The sequence below is a fragment of the Gorilla gorilla genome, chromosome 9, assembly GCF_029281585.2.
Source record: "Gorilla gorilla gorilla isolate KB3781 chromosome 9, NHGRI_mGorGor1-v2.1_pri, whole genome shotgun sequence".
NCBI classification, from domain to species: domain Eukaryota; kingdom Metazoa; phylum Chordata; class Mammalia; order Primates; family Hominidae; genus Gorilla; species Gorilla gorilla.
In genome coordinates this window covers 50,034,615-50,051,198 of record NC_073233.2, presented here as the reverse complement: position 1 = coordinate 50,051,198, position 16,584 = coordinate 50,034,615, and the positions used below count along the sequence as shown (strand labels likewise).

At 41.4% G+C, this 16,584-nt stretch overlaps 1 protein-coding gene and 1 long non-coding RNA gene across 3 annotated transcripts in view; one reads left to right on the top strand and one right to left on the bottom strand.

Annotated features, from left to right (window-relative positions):
• HSD17B12 (hydroxysteroid 17-beta dehydrogenase 12) overlaps positions 1–2,427 on the bottom strand; it is a 172,872-nt gene extending 170,445 nt beyond the window's left edge. Inside the window, exon 1 of one of the 2 annotated variants that reach the window (XM_004050971.3) lies at positions 1,922–2,427. In XM_004050971.3, coding sequence (XP_004051019.2) covers positions 1,922–2,081 — 160 coding nt within the window. In that variant the 5' untranslated portion in view covers positions 2,082–2,427. The remainder of the gene's footprint in view (positions 1–1,921) is intronic. The other variant, XM_063711083.1, reaches the window with a different exon arrangement.
• A 10,663-nt stretch (positions 2,428–13,090) lies between these two features.
• On the top strand, positions 13,091–15,978 carry LOC129525279 (uncharacterized). The gene is made up of 3 exons (XR_008669448.1): positions 13,091–13,333; positions 14,368–14,466; positions 15,846–15,978. It is a non-coding gene; the product is annotated as an uncharacterized lncRNA (long non-coding RNA).
• Positions 15,979–16,584: the final 606 nt, after the last annotated feature.

The following is a 16,584-nucleotide window of genomic DNA, read 5'->3' as shown; positions in this document are numbered from 1 at the left end:
CTCACATGGGAGGATCACTTGAACCCAAGAGTTCGAGGCTGCAGTTGGCTATGATCACACCACCACACCACTGCCCTCCAGCCTGGGTGACAAAGTGAGACCCTGTCTCAAAAAAAAAAGAAAAGAAAAGAAAAGAAAACAACAAGTTATTAACACTAGTCTTTGCTTACCAATTACAAATTTTATCTTGATAAAATTCCCTAATTTTTATCTTGTATAAAAATCTTGTAGTCTTTTGTAGTCAAAAGTCTTCAAACAGGTTTTCCAAAACTAACAATGAAGAATGTGGGCAAGTCAATTGGGAAATCATAATCTTAATTATAACCAAGTTGAATACTTCACTTTCTTTTTTTTTTTTTTGAGATGAGTCTCGCTCTGTCACCCAGGCTGGAGTGCAGTGGCATGATCTCGGCTCACTGCAAACTCCGCCTCCTGGGTTCAAGCGATTCTCTTGCCTCAGCCTCCTGAGTAGCTGGGACTACAGGGGCGCGCCACCACGCCCAGCTAATTTTTGTATTTTTAGTACAGACGGGGTTTCACCGTGTTGGTCAGGCTGGTGTCAAACTCCTGACCTCGTGATCCACTCGCCTCGGCCTCCCAAAATGCTGGGATTACAGGCGTGAGCCATCACACCCAGCTGAACATTTCACTTCCTTTTTCAGAGAAACAGGTGATTGTGAAACAGTATTATAATGTTGCTCCACATCGTCCAAAGATTTCACATACATATCCACTGCTAAGATGTTTTCTCTTAATGTTAACATAAACCCAAAAGGTTAACATATGTCTTTCCTACTAGGTTGTTTAAATGTTTCTAAATAAACAAAGAACATGGAGTAACATTATTAGTGTATCTTACCTGAGCCCAGTCTGCAGGCAATGCCTAACCACCCCAAAATTCAATAAAATGCTTAGGAAGTGCACATTCGATTATAAAACATCAAAATAAATAATCATCTCAGGGTAGGACCACAAGCATATCATAAGTAATCACTTGGTTTAAAGGGAAAAAAGGCCAAGAGACGAAAAATAAAGCAAAGAAGGAAACAAAATAGGTTGAAAAAGAAAAAAAAGGGGGGGGGGGGCAAAACTTCCCTGCAGATAATTTTCCCTATTTCCTCAACCTGACCTTCGTCCTCCATTTTAAAAATCCTCCGACTACAAGTTCCATGTGTTTGGTTCACTCTTTACGGGTATACTTTTTCCTACAAACGTCCTTGTGCAAAAAAAAAAAAAAAAAAAAGTCTGATTTTAACATGATGAGTTATCATTTTACAGAAGCAATAGTTCTTGCTACTCGTTAGGACTCCAGAACAGTTTAGCGAGAATTCCTTTTAAAGGGGCTTTGTAATTGTATGAAATAGGCCAAATCCAGATACGATTACTATCTTAATCGTAACTGGGGAGGTACGATTCCGCAGTGCAAAAAGCCTTCTGAAATTCTGTGTCCCTTTCCATCCTCTGCCCAAACATGTTAACAGAATGCTCTGCATCCTTAGCACAGGGCCAATATTCAAACCAAGCGAAAAACTTTATTTTAAAAACACTTACAAGGGGCGAACCAAGGAGGACAGCGTGTGACTGAGGAGGCAGCAGGGCGACTGACTGGCTCCATGAACACGGAATGGCTTAAAGGGCACAAGCCCCAGAGACTTAAGGCAGTTTTCTCCTACACCCTAAGCTGAGTTTAGATTCCCAGGATTGAGCGAGCAGTGTATTTCGTACCTTAAAACTCTGCAAGTAGTCTAAGCAAGCAGAAGACAGCCAAGGGAGCCAGGAGGGGCCCGCGGGGCGCAGGAGCCTGAGAAAGAGGAGAGCTGGGGAGGGGAAGGCCAGGAGCAGAGCCCAGAACTACTCATCACGGGCCAGGCCTGGTCCGGGCCGCCGCGGGAGCGAGGACGCGGCGCTGCATCCGACTCACCTGCCCATTCTCCGAGCCCCGGGCCGACCCCCGCCTCATTTCCCACTCCCCAGACCCGGAGGGCCGTGAAGAGCGAGTACGAAATACGCAGGGCTAGGTAGGCCACGGTGCCCGCGCCGACCCAGTACAGGAAGCCGGCGGCGGGGAGAGCGCTCTCCATGGCTTTCCACTAGGCCTCACTACCTTCGTGAATGAAAAGAGCGAGTGAATGAATCCAGGAGGAGGCGCCGGCCGTGACGGTGAGGATGACACTAATAGGCGCTGCTCCGACACCACTTTGGGCCTAAACCCCGCCCGCGGGGCCATATCCGTGTCGCTATTGGTGACCCGTCTTTCCCTCTGCGCGTAGTGCGTCAGCCATTAGCTGACTCCAGTTCCACTGCCCCTCCCACACTCCTCCCGTCACCGCGTCCCCCGGGGTTCCGCCAGTGAGCGCCCTGTCTCACCCCACCGAGGCGCCCCGGTCTCTCATTGGCTGCAGCCGTACTCGCGACTGCGGAAGACTGCGCTCGGATTGGCCGGTCAGACCCAGGCTGGTTTGAGCTCAGGTTCGAAGAGGAAATGGGATCAGAGAAGCCGCTAGTGAATGGAAAGATTGTAGTAAGAAGTGGGCGTAGGCAGGGCGCGGTGGCTAACACCTGTAATCCCAGCACTTTGGGAGGCCGAGGCGGGCGAATCGCTTGAGCTTAGGAGTCCGACACCAGCCTGGCCAACATCCGAACCCCGTCTCTACTAAAAATACAAAAATTAGCCGGGCGTGGTGGCGTGCGCCTGTAATCCCAGCTACTTGAGAGGCTGAGGCAGGAGAATCACTTGAACCCGGGAGGCACAGGTTGCAGTGAGCCGAGATCGCGCCACTGCATTCCAGCCTGAGCAACAGAGTGAGACTCCATCTCAAAACAAAAACAAAAAAAAAAAAGAAAAGAAATAGGTGTGGAGCCACAGTTTTATTTTCAACTCTTTATTAAATAAATATATATTTTACATATATGATATAATTATATAATAAATATATCATTGTTAAGCGTGCTGTCATTGTTGCCATAAACTTTTCCAGATAAAGGCTTGCAGTCTTCTGTGTCTATGCCTTCCTCGCTGCAGGCATTCGCCCGGGTTACACTCACTCATAGAGAGCCCTTAAATGCCAGACCTCCCTCCCAGCTGAGCACTAAACATCACTTAGTTCCCAACGATTTGGGGTTCAAGGCAAGTAACCTGATGGAGTCTAATAACTGTTAGACGATGGCATCAGAGCTGTACGGCAAATGAAAAATATAGGAACACAGCTTGCTGAACAATTAGTTTTGGAAGGAGACTATATCTTTTAATTTGTCTTCAAAGGGGGACAGAAAATTTTACTTTCTTTTTTAAATTTCCCTTTTTTGGTTGGGGAGTGGGGGAGTGGTATTTCCAGGGGGCACGGAAGTGTGAAGTCCAGATAGAGGCATGGGAACTACGTTAGCAAAGTTGCAGAGGAGAAAGACCACAAGGTAAGTTTAAAAAAGTATGTAAAACTTAAGGAGATTTTGGGCTGAGACCATGGGGTTTTCTAAATATACAATTATGTCATCTGCAAACAGGGACAATTTGACTTCCTCTTTTCCTAACTGAATACTCTTTATTTCTTTCTCCTGCCTGATTGCCCTGGCCAGAACTTCCAACACTATGTTGAATAGGAGTGGTGAGAGAGGGCATCCCTGTCTTGTAACTCAATGTGCAAAAATCACAGGCATTCTTATACACCAATAACAAACAGAGAGCCAAATCATGACTGAACTCCCCTTCACAATTGCTTCAAAGAAAATAAAATACCTAGGAATCCAACTTACAAGGGATGTGAAGGACCTCTTCAAGGAGAACTACAAACCACTGCTCAAGGAAATAAAAGAGGATACAAACAAATGGAAGAACGTTCCATGCTCATGGATAAGAAGAATCAATATCGTGAAAATGGCCATACAGCCCAAGGTAATGTATAGATTCAATGCCATCCCCATCAAGCTACCAATGACTTTCTTCACAGAATTGGAAACAACTACTTTAAAGTTCATATGGAACCAAAAAAGAGCCCACATTGCCAAGTCAATCCTAAGCCAAAAGAACAAAGCTGGAGGCATCACACTACCTGACTTCAAACTATACTACAAGGCTACAGTAATCAAAACAGCATGGTACTGGCACCAAAACAGAGATATAAACCAATGGAACAGAACAGAGCCCTCAGAAATAACACCATCTGATCTTTGATGAACCTGGCAAAAACAAGAAATGGGGAAAGGATTCCCTATTTAATAAATGGTGCTGGGAAAACTAGCTAGCCATATGTAGAAAGCTGAAACTGGATCCCTTCCTTACATCTTATACAAAAATTAATTCAAGATGGATTAAAGACTTACATATTAGACCTAAAACTATAGAAACCCTAGAAGAAAACCTAGGCAATACCAGTCAGGACATAGGCATGGGCAAGGACTTCATGTCTAAAACACCAAAAGCAATGGCAACAAAAGCCAAAATTGACAAATGGGATCTAATTAAACTAAAGAGCTTCTGCACAGCAAAAGAAACTACCATCAGAGAGAACAGGCAACCTACAGAATGGGAGAAAATTTTTGCAATCTACTCATCTTACGAAGGGCTAATATCCAGAATCTACAAAGAACTCAAACAAATTTACAAGAAAAAAACAAACAACCCCATCAACAAGTGGGCAAAAGATATGAACAGACACTTCTCAAAAGAAGACATTTATGCAGGCAACAGACACATGAAAAAATGCTCATCATCACTGGCCATCAGAGAAATGCAAATCAAAACCACAATGAGATACCATCTCATCAGTTAGAATGGCGATCATTAAAAAGTCAGGAAACAACAGGTGCTGGAGAGGATGTAGAGAAATAGGAACACTTTTACACTGTTGGTGGGACTGTAAACTAGTTCAACCATTGTGAAAGACAGTGTGGCGATTCCTCAAGGATCTAGAACCAGAAATACCATTTGACCCAACCATCCCATTACTGGGTATATACCCAAAGGATTATAAATCATGCTGCTATAAAGACACATGCACACGTATGTTTATTGCAGCACTATTCACATTTGGAACCAACCCAAATGTCCAACAATGATAGACTGGATTAACAAAAAGTGGCACATATACACCATGGAATACTATACAGCCATATAAAAGGATGAGTTCATGTCCTTTGTAGGGACATGGATGAAGCTGGAAACTATCATTCTCAGCAAACTATCACAAGGACAAAAAACCAAACACCGCACGTTCTCACTCATAGGTGGGAATTGAACAATGAGAACACTTGGACACAGGAAGGGGAACATCTCACACTGGTGCCTGTCATGGGGTGGGGGGAGTGGGGAGGAATAGCATTAGGAGATAAACCTAATGTAAATGACGAGTTAGTGGGTACAGCACACCAACATGGCACATGTATACATATGTAACAAACCTGCACATTGTGGACATGTACCCTAGAACTTAAAGTATAATTTTAAAAAATTGTGTAAAACAATAAAGTGCTTCACACTTACTCTCTACCTTCCTTCAAGAGTTTTTGTTTCCTTCTCTGGCATGGATTTGGGCTCAGAAAGGTACCTAAAATTTGTTCTTAGCCAGTAGGGGCTGTTGATTCAAGACTTGAGTGTTTTTTGTAAAGCAGGAACTTAAGGATAATAATTCTAAGGGTAACAGTTCAACATATCTTGCAGCTAACTTCATAGTTTGATAAGATTCAATTTGAGCCTTATTTCTTGCTGCCCAAACCCCCCCTTCTCCATTCTCTTATCAGATTAATTAGGTCTAACCCTAAGGCTGTAAATGTAAACCATCAATTACCCTGCAGAATTCAGCCATGTGAGTTGAGCTGACATCATATTTTATTTTAATTGAATTTGGTACCTTTGGCTGGGGCTGCCTCTTCAGTTCAACTAAAGGCCCACCACTCTTCGTCCTCAACTTCTCCCTCTTCCCCAAATCTTTGCCTACGGTATAGCTATATCCCCAAATTTATATATCCCAGCTCATCATTGCTCACCAACAAGGCACCCTCTAGATATTCAGTCCCATTCTCCCTAGAATAGGGTGGAAGGGGGAGAAGACAGTTATTATAAACTAACAATACATATTTTTTGTTGCATATGTCTGTCTGTCTGTGGCCCCCACTAGAATCTATGATTATAGGGAACACTATGCTGTGAATCCATAGGACCTAAAACAGTGCCTGGTACCTAGGGGACCCCAACAAATATCTAAGAAATAAACAGAAGTGAAGATTCATTCATTCAACAAATATTATTGTGTTCTAATTATGTGCCAGTCCACTGAGCTAGGTACTAGGTATAAAAGAGTGAGCAAATGGGCAATTCTCAGTCCTAACCCTACTCTACCATTCAACAGGGAGTGGCCACTGCTTTCCTCTGAGTGTCCTTTGCTGGCCCCTTCTCTTACTGGCCTCTAAATTACACAATGCCCTCAGGCTCAGACCCCAGCTCTCTTTACGTCTCTAATATATGATTTTATCCAGTCCCTTGGTTTTAAATATCAACTGTAAGCTGATTATTTCCAAATGTCTCTGTCCAGGCTCAACTTCTGCTTAGAGGTCCAGACTTCTATACGGTATATGTATCCACCTGCCTATTCGCATCTCTACTCAGATATAAAATAAACATTTCAAACTTAACATGTTTAGAATAGAACTCTACGCTCAACACATGCGCGCGCACACACACACACACACACACACACACACACACCCTCTTCCTCTTTTCGTTCCTATTTCTGTTAATGATACCATCATTTACCCCCTTTGTAAGGCCCAAGACTTAGGGATGAATGTTAACTCTTTTCTTTTTTTTCCCGCTCTTACCGCCCAGGCTGGAGTGCAATGGCGCAATAGGTTCAAGTGATTCTCCTTCCTCAGCCTCCCAATTAGCTGGGGTTACAGGTGCCCGCCATTATGCCCAGCTAATTTTTGTATTTTTAGTAGAGACAGGGTTTCACCATGTTGGCCAGGCTGGTCTCAAACTCCTTACCTCAAATTATCCGCCTGCCTGGGCCTCCCAAAGTGCTAGGATTACAGGCATGAGCCAACATGCGAGGCCTGAACCTTGATTCTTTTATTTCCATTACATTCCATATCCAATTCTTTAGCAGGTCTTATTCACTCTACTTTCAAAATATATCTTGACTGGCCACTACTAACCTAATTCAAATCACAAGCATTTTTAGCCTGGAATATGGCAATAGCCTCCTAACTGGTCTCCCTAAAGCCTGTCTTGGAGTTTGTTGTCCATGTAGCAACTAGAGGGTTTTTTTTTTTAAGTAAATTAGATATCATTTCTTCTACTCAAATCCCTTCAAGGACTTTATATCACATTAAGAACAAAATCCTCCAAGTTGAGTTTGTCTGCCCTGACCTCTCCGGCAACACGGACCACCCTCTCCTGTGCTCACTTGATTCCAGCCACACTAACTCCTTGCAGTTCCTCAAATAAGTCAATTTCATTCTGGTTTCAGAGTCGTTCTATTACACTTCCACTTCCCTCTGCCTGGAACCTCTTACTATCTTCCCAAGGCTCACTCCTTTGTATTATTTAGGCTTTTGTTCACATGTCATCCCCCTTAGAATGGTATTCCCTGACCTCCCTTCATAACTTTCCCAAATAGCTTTATCCTCTGCTCTAGCAATCCTTATCCTTTTATCTTACTTTGTTTTCCTTACAGAACATAATGCTTTCAAATTGTTTGATTACTAGGTCTTTGTCCATCTACCTAATAGAATGAATGTAAGTTCATTAGTACAGTGAACTTTTCTTGCTCACCACTGTATCTTTAGCTAAGATGTGCACCCAAGAGTACCTGACACTTGGTATGCAATAAATACCTGTTGAATGGGTGATGAAGGAATAAATGAAAATAGATTGTCTAGTGGGAGAGACAGACATTCAGCAAACTTCCAACTAATTATATGATAAAAATTGTAATACGTACAAAGAAGAGAATAATAGGACATAAGGAAAGAGGTTAACAAGAGGACCTAATTTAGGTGGGGGAAAAGAAACAGCCTTGAAACGCCTTTCTAAGGAACCCATATTTGAACTGGGATCTGAGAAAATGCAGAAATTGAGTGAGGGTGGGGTAGAGGAGAAAGCAATCAACACCGGAATGAAGGCTTTGATGTGGTTTTGAAGAATACACATCTGTGCCTCTTGCAACTATCACAGCATATGGCATAAAATTAAATAGGCAATAATTGTTGGTGTAGGGCTATTTAAAATAAACACATGTACTTTGGAAATGGAATTTCCATTGCTGTTGGAATTTAGTTATTTTAATGAAAAGGAATGTTAAAGACCGAAACCATCTCATTTTGGTATGCATTCCTCTTCTAAAATGCCTAGGCACTACCCATGCAATTAATAGAATAATCGTTATTTAAAATGTACACATTTATTCTGATCACCTCAGCCTCTTTTTAGGAATTAGGAATACTAATTGTTTTATCTACTAAGGGAAAAAACGGCGACTTCCACAAAGTGAAGCAGTACATGCCAGATAGCCCTTTGGAGTTCAGGTGGTCACACACTTTTGGAATTCAACAATCCTTTGCTGCTGAATAAATTTTACGAACCACAGTAAACTCTAATGCATACAGGACCCTATAATGATGACCCACTCCTATTCAGCAGTATTCTGTGCTGAAATTTAACATCTAATGAAGGGTTAGTAGAGCCATACTAACCAAACATGTGACTAATAGCTATCCAAAGAAGAGGCAATACGATAAAACTCTGGCCTTTAGTGTCAGGTAAATCTGGAACCAGATCCTGATTCTGCCTCTTATTAGCTGTATGATCTTGTATAGATTTAATTATTATGCATTCAAATTCCACATCTGTAAAATGAGAACAATACTACTTAAGCATTTAGCAGTGATTGGCAGATAGATATTAAGTGTTCAGTGAGGTAGGTAACTACTCTTAACCCCATTTTACAAATGAGGAAACAGAGGCTTAAAGCTAGTAAGTGGAAGAATTGGAATTTGAACCAAAAAGGCGTGACTATGAAATCATATCTCCAGAACTAGCTCAGAGAAAGCAGCATCTAAAAAATGGCTAAAGGCTGGGTGCCGTGGCTCATGCCTATAATCCCAGCACTTTGGGTGGATCCCTTGAGCTCAGGAGTTCGAAATCAGCCTGGGCAATATAGTGAAACCCTGTCTCTACAAAAAATACAAACAAACAAACAAACAAACAAAACTAGCTGGGCTTGGTGGTGCATGCCTGTAGTCCTAGCTACTTGGGAGGCTAGGCAGGATAACTGCTTGAGCCTGGGAGGCGGAGGATGCAGTGAGCTGAGATTGCGCCATTGAACTCCAGCCTGGATAACAAAGTGAGACCCTGTCTCAAAAAAAAAAAAAAAGAAAAAGAAAAAAAAAAAAAGAAAAGAAAAGAAAAGAAAAAGACTAAAGGAGAGTAGAAGAGTTTCTAGAAATATTTTGTTGTTACACAAATAAAATACTCAGATGCAATCACATCAGATTTCTGCTTCATTTATTAACAAATTTAGAGTTTAGAATAGTATTTAATATGAAAAAAATGAATCAACAATATTGTATCATATTAGTATACAAATATTCCCATTTAGTTGAAAACTCATTTTTAATATTTCTGTAAATTGAGTTTCAGATCAGAGTTTCCTGATGAAATCAGGAGTGGTTCTATAGAATGAAAGTACACTTCATAATCAGGGAGTTTCATAGAAGCGAGGAATTATTAAGCATACCATCTTGTTTAATCCTTTGGGACATAGCTGAATCCTTCACTTGGCTGTAAAATAAAACCTTTTAACAGTGCTGTCTTCTCGCTCATCTTGATTTAAACATTGTTCAAAATATTGAACTTTAACTTGCCTTTAAATTCAGTTGTCCAATCCTGGGTTAAAAAGAAAAAGTGTTGTGATGAACAAACCAATTTAAAAGAAACTGAGTCTTAAGCATTAGAAATTGGGAGGTTTCCCAAAGTTAATATTTAATTTATTTAACAAGAAATATTACCATAAGAAAGGAAGATTAACATTTATTGGCCAGGGTGCGGTGACTCACGCCTGTAATCCTAGCACTTTGGGAGGCCGAGGCAGGCGGATCACCTGAGGTCAGGAGTTTGTGACCAGTCTGGCCAACATGGTGAAACCCCATCTCTACTAAAAACACAAAAATGAGCCGGGTGTGGTGGCAGGCGCCTGTAATCCCAGCTACTCAGGAGACTGAGGCTCTCTTGAACCCAGGAGGTGGAGGTTGCAGTGAGCCAAGATCGCACCACTGCACTCTAACCTGGGCAACAGAGTGAGACTATATCTTAAAAACAAACAAACAAAAACACCTATTATGCTTTAATATTGCAATATCAACTTCAAAGTCACTTCACATACATTACCCCATTCAAACATCACAATAACACCCCCATTTTTCCAACAGGGAAATTAACTCTTTAAGTTAACCTTCTTGCATACGGACTACTTTAGTGCAGCAGGCCTGTTTCTAGAACCAAGATGTCTTCACTAAAAATGAAGGGCTAGGCCGGGAGCGGTGGCTCACGCCTGTAATCCCAGCACTTTGGGAGGCCGAGGCAGGCGGATCACGAGGTCAGGAGATTGACACCAACCTGGCTAACACGGTGAAACCCCGCCTCTACTAAAAACACAAAAAAATTAGCCGGGCGTGGTGGCGGGCGCCTGTAGTCCCAGCTACTTGGGAGGCTGAGGCAGGAGAATGGCGTGAACCCGGGAGGCAGAGCTTTCAGTGAGCCGAGATCATGCCACTGCACTCCAGCCTGGGCGACAGAGCGAGACTTGGTCTCTAAAAAAAATAAAAAATAAAAAATAAGAAGGGCTGTTTCTACTCTGCCACCTATTTTATAACAGAACTTAGACTCACATTCATAGTCTTCTGTAAACATATTTCCCAAATAAAGCTGAAATCAGTCATTTTGAAACAAGTGATTAGAAAATACAGTTTTAACATTTTACTTATTTTTTAGTTTCAAAAGCACACAGAATTATATGAAATGAAAAAGCATCCCACCCCATTTTCTATTCCCACTAACAGTTGGCAATTTGTACTGTATTCTTCCATTTCTTTTTCTTTTCACTGCCATTTCTAAGTATGAAGCTATATAATATACACAACATATACATATATACTTTTTTAGAAGTAAAAGCTGTGATTATGCAAAAATAATTCAACAACTTTCTTTCTCCACTCAATAATATATGATTAAAAATATCTTAGTGAAATCTTGACATATCAATATTGCACATTAACTGGTTTTCTTTATTGCATCAGCAGATCTAATAATCGTTCCATCAATCTTACTCAGAATACTTTCGCTTAAAGAAAGGAATTAGTGCCATGGTAAACAAACCAGTTTAAAACCGTGTGAAAGGGGCCAGGTGCGATGGCTCATGCCTATAATCCCAACACTCTGGGAGGCCAAAATTGGCGGATTACCTGAGGTCAGGAGTTTGAGGCCAGTCTGGCCAACATGGTGAAACCCTGTCTCTACTAAAAAATACAAAAATTAGCTGGGTGTGGTGGCACAAGCCTGTAATCCCAGCTACTTGGGAGGCTGAGGCTGGAGAATCACTTGAACCTGGGAGGCAGAGGCTGGAGAATTGCTTGAACCCAGGAGCCAAGATGGTGCCACTGCACTCCAGCCTGGGCAACAGAGTGAGACTCCATCTCAAAAAAATAAATAAATAAAATAAAACCATGTGAAAGGGAAAGTAAACCATAATATCTTACCTACATCATATTTCCAGCATAACTGTAGGACAGTTATGCAAGCAAACTTAAGGCAAATAATATAGTGGAATTTGAGGAGGTTTTCTTTACCTGAATCCTTAATTTGGCAATAGGTCCAAGGATTTGTTATCTTTACCCACACTTTTTTTTTCTAAAAATTCTAGCTACTTTAGTTTATATTATTTTTGCCTAGTTCTTTCCTTTATTCCCCTTATAATCTTTTTTAAAAATTTGTATAAAGACAGAGTCTTGCTCTGTCACCCAGGCTGGAGTGCAGTGGTATGACCATAGCTCACTGCAGCCTTGAACTCCCGGACTCAAGCAATCCTCCTGCCTCAGCCTCCCAAGTAGCTAGGACTACAGGCACACAGCACCACACCCAGCTAATATTTTCTGTAAAGACAAGGTCTTGCTATGTTGCCTAGGCTGGTCTCCAACTCCTGGGCTCAAGCAATCCTCCTGTCTTGGCCTCCCAAAGCGCTGGGATTACAGGCATGAACTACTGCGCCAGACTCCCTTGCTATCTTTTAAAATATATTTGATGTATACAAAAGATTAGATGAAATATATGTTAGTTATATAAAGCATAATATAACAAAAAACTGTAAACTCACCACCTAACTCAAGAACCAAAAAACCAAAAACCTACCCTAGTCCATTCTCCAAAGGTAAGCACAGCCCTAAATGTTGTATATCATTCTATTGCTTTTAAATATATATGCTTAGATCACAAATATATATGAAATAATAACATGGTGTTTCATTTTGCTTATTTTTGAGCTCTATTTAAAAAGCATGATATGCTGGGTGCTGGGGAAGGCATCCCAGATCTTCCCTCCAGGACCAAGACCTTCATTCCCACGTTTGCTGACAGTCCTGGTCTATGTCCCTCTATGGGACCTGTCCTAGGCTAAAGGGAGCTGCTTTGCCCCTCTCCAATGGCAGCCTACATCCAATGACTGGATGATGCAGGAGTACAAAATCCTGGACCACCTATCTTAATTATGAACATCTCTGAAAAGCCTTCCCAGCTTCAGAGCTCCCAGTGGAATTTCCTGAAGCTTCCATTATACTGCAGTGCAGTTCAACTTCTCTTTCAGCTTAATCCAGCTTCCCTCCCTCCCTTAAGGATGTTGTTCCCCAGTGTATTCCATTACAAATCCCCTGCAAGCAAATCTCAATCTCAGAGTCTGTTTCCTGGGTAACATGACTGTTGCAGGCTGCAATGTATCTCCCTAAAAGATATGTTAAAGTCCTAACCCCACAACCTGTGACCTTGGCCTTATTTGGAAATAAGGTCTTTGCAGATGTAATCAGGTTAAGATGAGGTCATAAAGGATTAGGGTGGGCCCTAAACCCAATGTCTGTTTCCTTATAAAAAGAGAGAGATTTAGAGAAACACAAAGAGACAGACGGAGAGACAATGGAAGCAGAGATTTTAGTAATACAGTTTCCAGCCAAGGAACGTTCAAAATGGCCGACAACCACCAGAAGTTAGGAAGAGGCAAGGAAGGATGCTTCTGGAGAGCCTGCAGAGAGGGCATGGCCCTTCCCAACACCTTGATTTTGGACTTCCAGCCTCAAAATTGTGAGAAAATAAATTGCTATTCTTTTTTTTTTTTGAAACAGAGTCTAACTTTGTTGCCCAGGCTGGAATGCAGTGGCACCATCTTGGCTCACTGCAACCTCCACCTCCCAGGTCCAAGTGATTCTCCTGCCTCAACCTCCCAAGTAGCTGGGATTACAGGTGCCTGCCACCACGCCCAGCTAATTTTTGTATTTTTAGTAGAGACGGGGTTTCAGCATGTTGGTCAGGCTGGTCTCGAACTCCTGACCTCAAGTGATTCACCCACCTCAGCCTCCCAAAATTCTGGGATTACAGACGTGAGCCACCGTGCCTGGCCAATAAATTGCTATTCTTTAAAGCCACCTAGTTTGCAGGTGCACCTTGTTGCAGCAGCCCTAAGGAAAGTCAGGTAGACCTAAGACACACACTTGGATAGTTTTCTGGAATTTGCTTTTTTTTTTTTTTTTTTTTTTTAACTCAGCATCATGTTTCTGAGAATTATTCCTGTCGTTGACTCTGGTTGTGGTTCTCTATTTATTTTCTTCAATATCAGTGGCAATATCTCATCAGAGATATATTAGCAATATACACAGCCAGGTGCAGTGGCTCATGCCTGTAATTCTAACACTTTGGGAAGCCAAGGCATAGAGGATTGCTTGAGCCCAGGAGTTCGTGGTCAGCCTGGGCAACATAGCTAGATTCCATCTCTAAAAAAAAATTTTTTTGTAATTAGCTGGACATGGTGGCACACACTGGTCGTCCCAGTGTGGGAGGATCATCTGAGCCAGGAGTTTGATGCTGCAGTGAGCTATAATCATGTCACTGCATTCCAGCCTGAGTGACAGAGCAAGACCCTGTCTCAAAAATATATATAATAATAACATATTATTGAAAAACCTTTAATTCTATTCATTCTAAAATGATTATGCCTCTGTTTTGGGATACTCTCTTACAGTATTTATGTTTCTTTATTTTATTTCAAATGTTTGAGAAAAGTTTCTATATAAATTTTAAAATTAATTACATATTTATCTTTACACATATGTGTTTGGCAGAATAATGACCTTCTAAAGATATCCATGTCTACATATCTGTGAATGTTACCTTGTGTGGGAACATATTATAAGGATGTGATTAAATTAAGGACCTTTGAGGTGAGTGGTTACCCAGGTGAGCCTAATCTAATCAATCACAGGGGAGGTCCTTAAAATTGGAGAATCTTTCCCATCTTTGGTCAAAGAGAGAGAGATGTGACTGTGGGAGAATGATTAGAGATGCAACATTGCTGGTCTGAAGATGGAGGACGGGTCCAGGAGACCAGAAATGTGCACAGCCTCTAGAAGCTGAAAAAGGCAAGGAAATGAACTTCCTCCTGTTATCTCCAGAAAATAATGTAGTGACTTTAGCCCAGTGAGATCCATGTTGGCATTCTAACCTATAGAATTGTAAGATAATTGTTTTAAGCCACTAATCTGCAGTAATTTGTAACAGCAACAATTGAAAACTAATTGTATGTGTGCGTGTATGTTCCTTAAGGAAGTGTATCATGCTCTGGTCCCTCGCCTCCTACCTTGCTCACCACGCTCAAGCATTAAGGGCCTTCTCTACAGCCCTCAAAAGCACCAAGGTCCATCCTACATGGGGTTTTTTACACATACTGGTCCCAACCATACTTTAAGTTTCATAAAGACCTGTTTGTCTTATTCACCATTTTGCCCTCATATACATTTAATAAATACAGGTTGAGCATCCCTAATCCAAAAATCCAAAATCTGAAATACTCCAAAATCCAAAACTTCAGAGCACCAACATGATGCCTTAAGTGGAAAATTCCACATATTAGTACTTAACGCAAACTTTGTTTTATGCAGAAAATTATTTAAAATATTATATGAAATTAACCTCAGGCTATGGTATAAGGTGTATATGAAACATGAATGAATTTCATGTTTAGATTTGGGTCACATCCCCAATATATCTCATTATGTATATGCAAATATTCCAAAATCTGAAACACTTCTGGTCCCAAGCATTTTGGATAAAGGATACCCAATCCGTATGCATTAGATGAATGAATGGATTATTATGGCAGAAGGAAAAGGGTAAAGTTAGTTGCAAGGAGCAATAACTTCTAGTTAAAAAATAAACTCAGGCTAGGCGCGGTGTAGTTCATCCCAGCATTTTGGGAGGCTGAGGTGGGCGGATCACTTGAGGTCAGGAGTTCAAGACCAGCCTGGTCAACATGGCAAAACCCTGTCTCTACTAAAAATACAAAAATTAGCCAGCCGTGGTGGCACACGCGTGTAATCCCAGTTACTTAGGAGGCTGAGGCAGGAGAATCGCTTAAACCTGGGAGGCAGAGGTTGCCATGAGCCAAGATTACACCACTGCACTCCAGCCTGGGCCATAGAGTGATACTCTGTCTCAAAAAAATAAAAAATAAATAAACTCAGTCAGAATTTTAAAACTATATAGTGTATCAGTTATCTCTACTTTTCTCTTAATTTATTACTTATGAATTGTTCATTTGTAGAAACAAGAATTGAAATGGTGTGACTATGGAAAGAAGCTGTGGCTTTGTTGCCTCACCTATCCCAAATCAGTTGGTTTGCTATCTGCAGGGAATAAAGAGCAAGTTATTAAAAGCAGTAAAAGTAAACATGCAATTATTGAATAGTTGGTTATTCATCCTCATTTCATTTGGGCTGTCTGGCAGATGTACCGACTTCATTCTCAACTCTTCAGAGTGATCTTAGGAAAATTGTCTCATGTTGCCCTGTTTACATGGAACATTTTAATAATCAGAATACCAGAAAATGTCATGTGAAGTATAGTGAATGACACTCACATTATCTACACAGGGTATCTAAACATATTTTCCTGTCTCTAGCCTCCTTCTATTAATTTTCCTTATTTTGTATTATGAGAATGTTAATGAGTCCCCTCAAAATCTTCTTTCAAACTAGGCAAAGAATGAAAAATAGGCCAGCACTTTGGGAGGCCCAGGCAGGTGGATCACTTGAGTTCAGTAGTTTGAGACCAGCCTAGGCAACATGGTGAGATGCTGTCTCTACAAAACAAACAAACAAAAAATGGCCAGGTGTGGTGGTGTGCGCCTGTAGTCCCAGCACTTTGGGAAGCTGAGGCAGGAGGATTGCTTGAGTCCAGGAGTTTAAGACCAGCCTGGGCAGTATGGCAAAACTCTGTCTTTGCCAAAAAAATAAAAGTTACCTGGGCGGGGTGGTGTGTGCCTAAGGTCCCAGCTGCTAGGG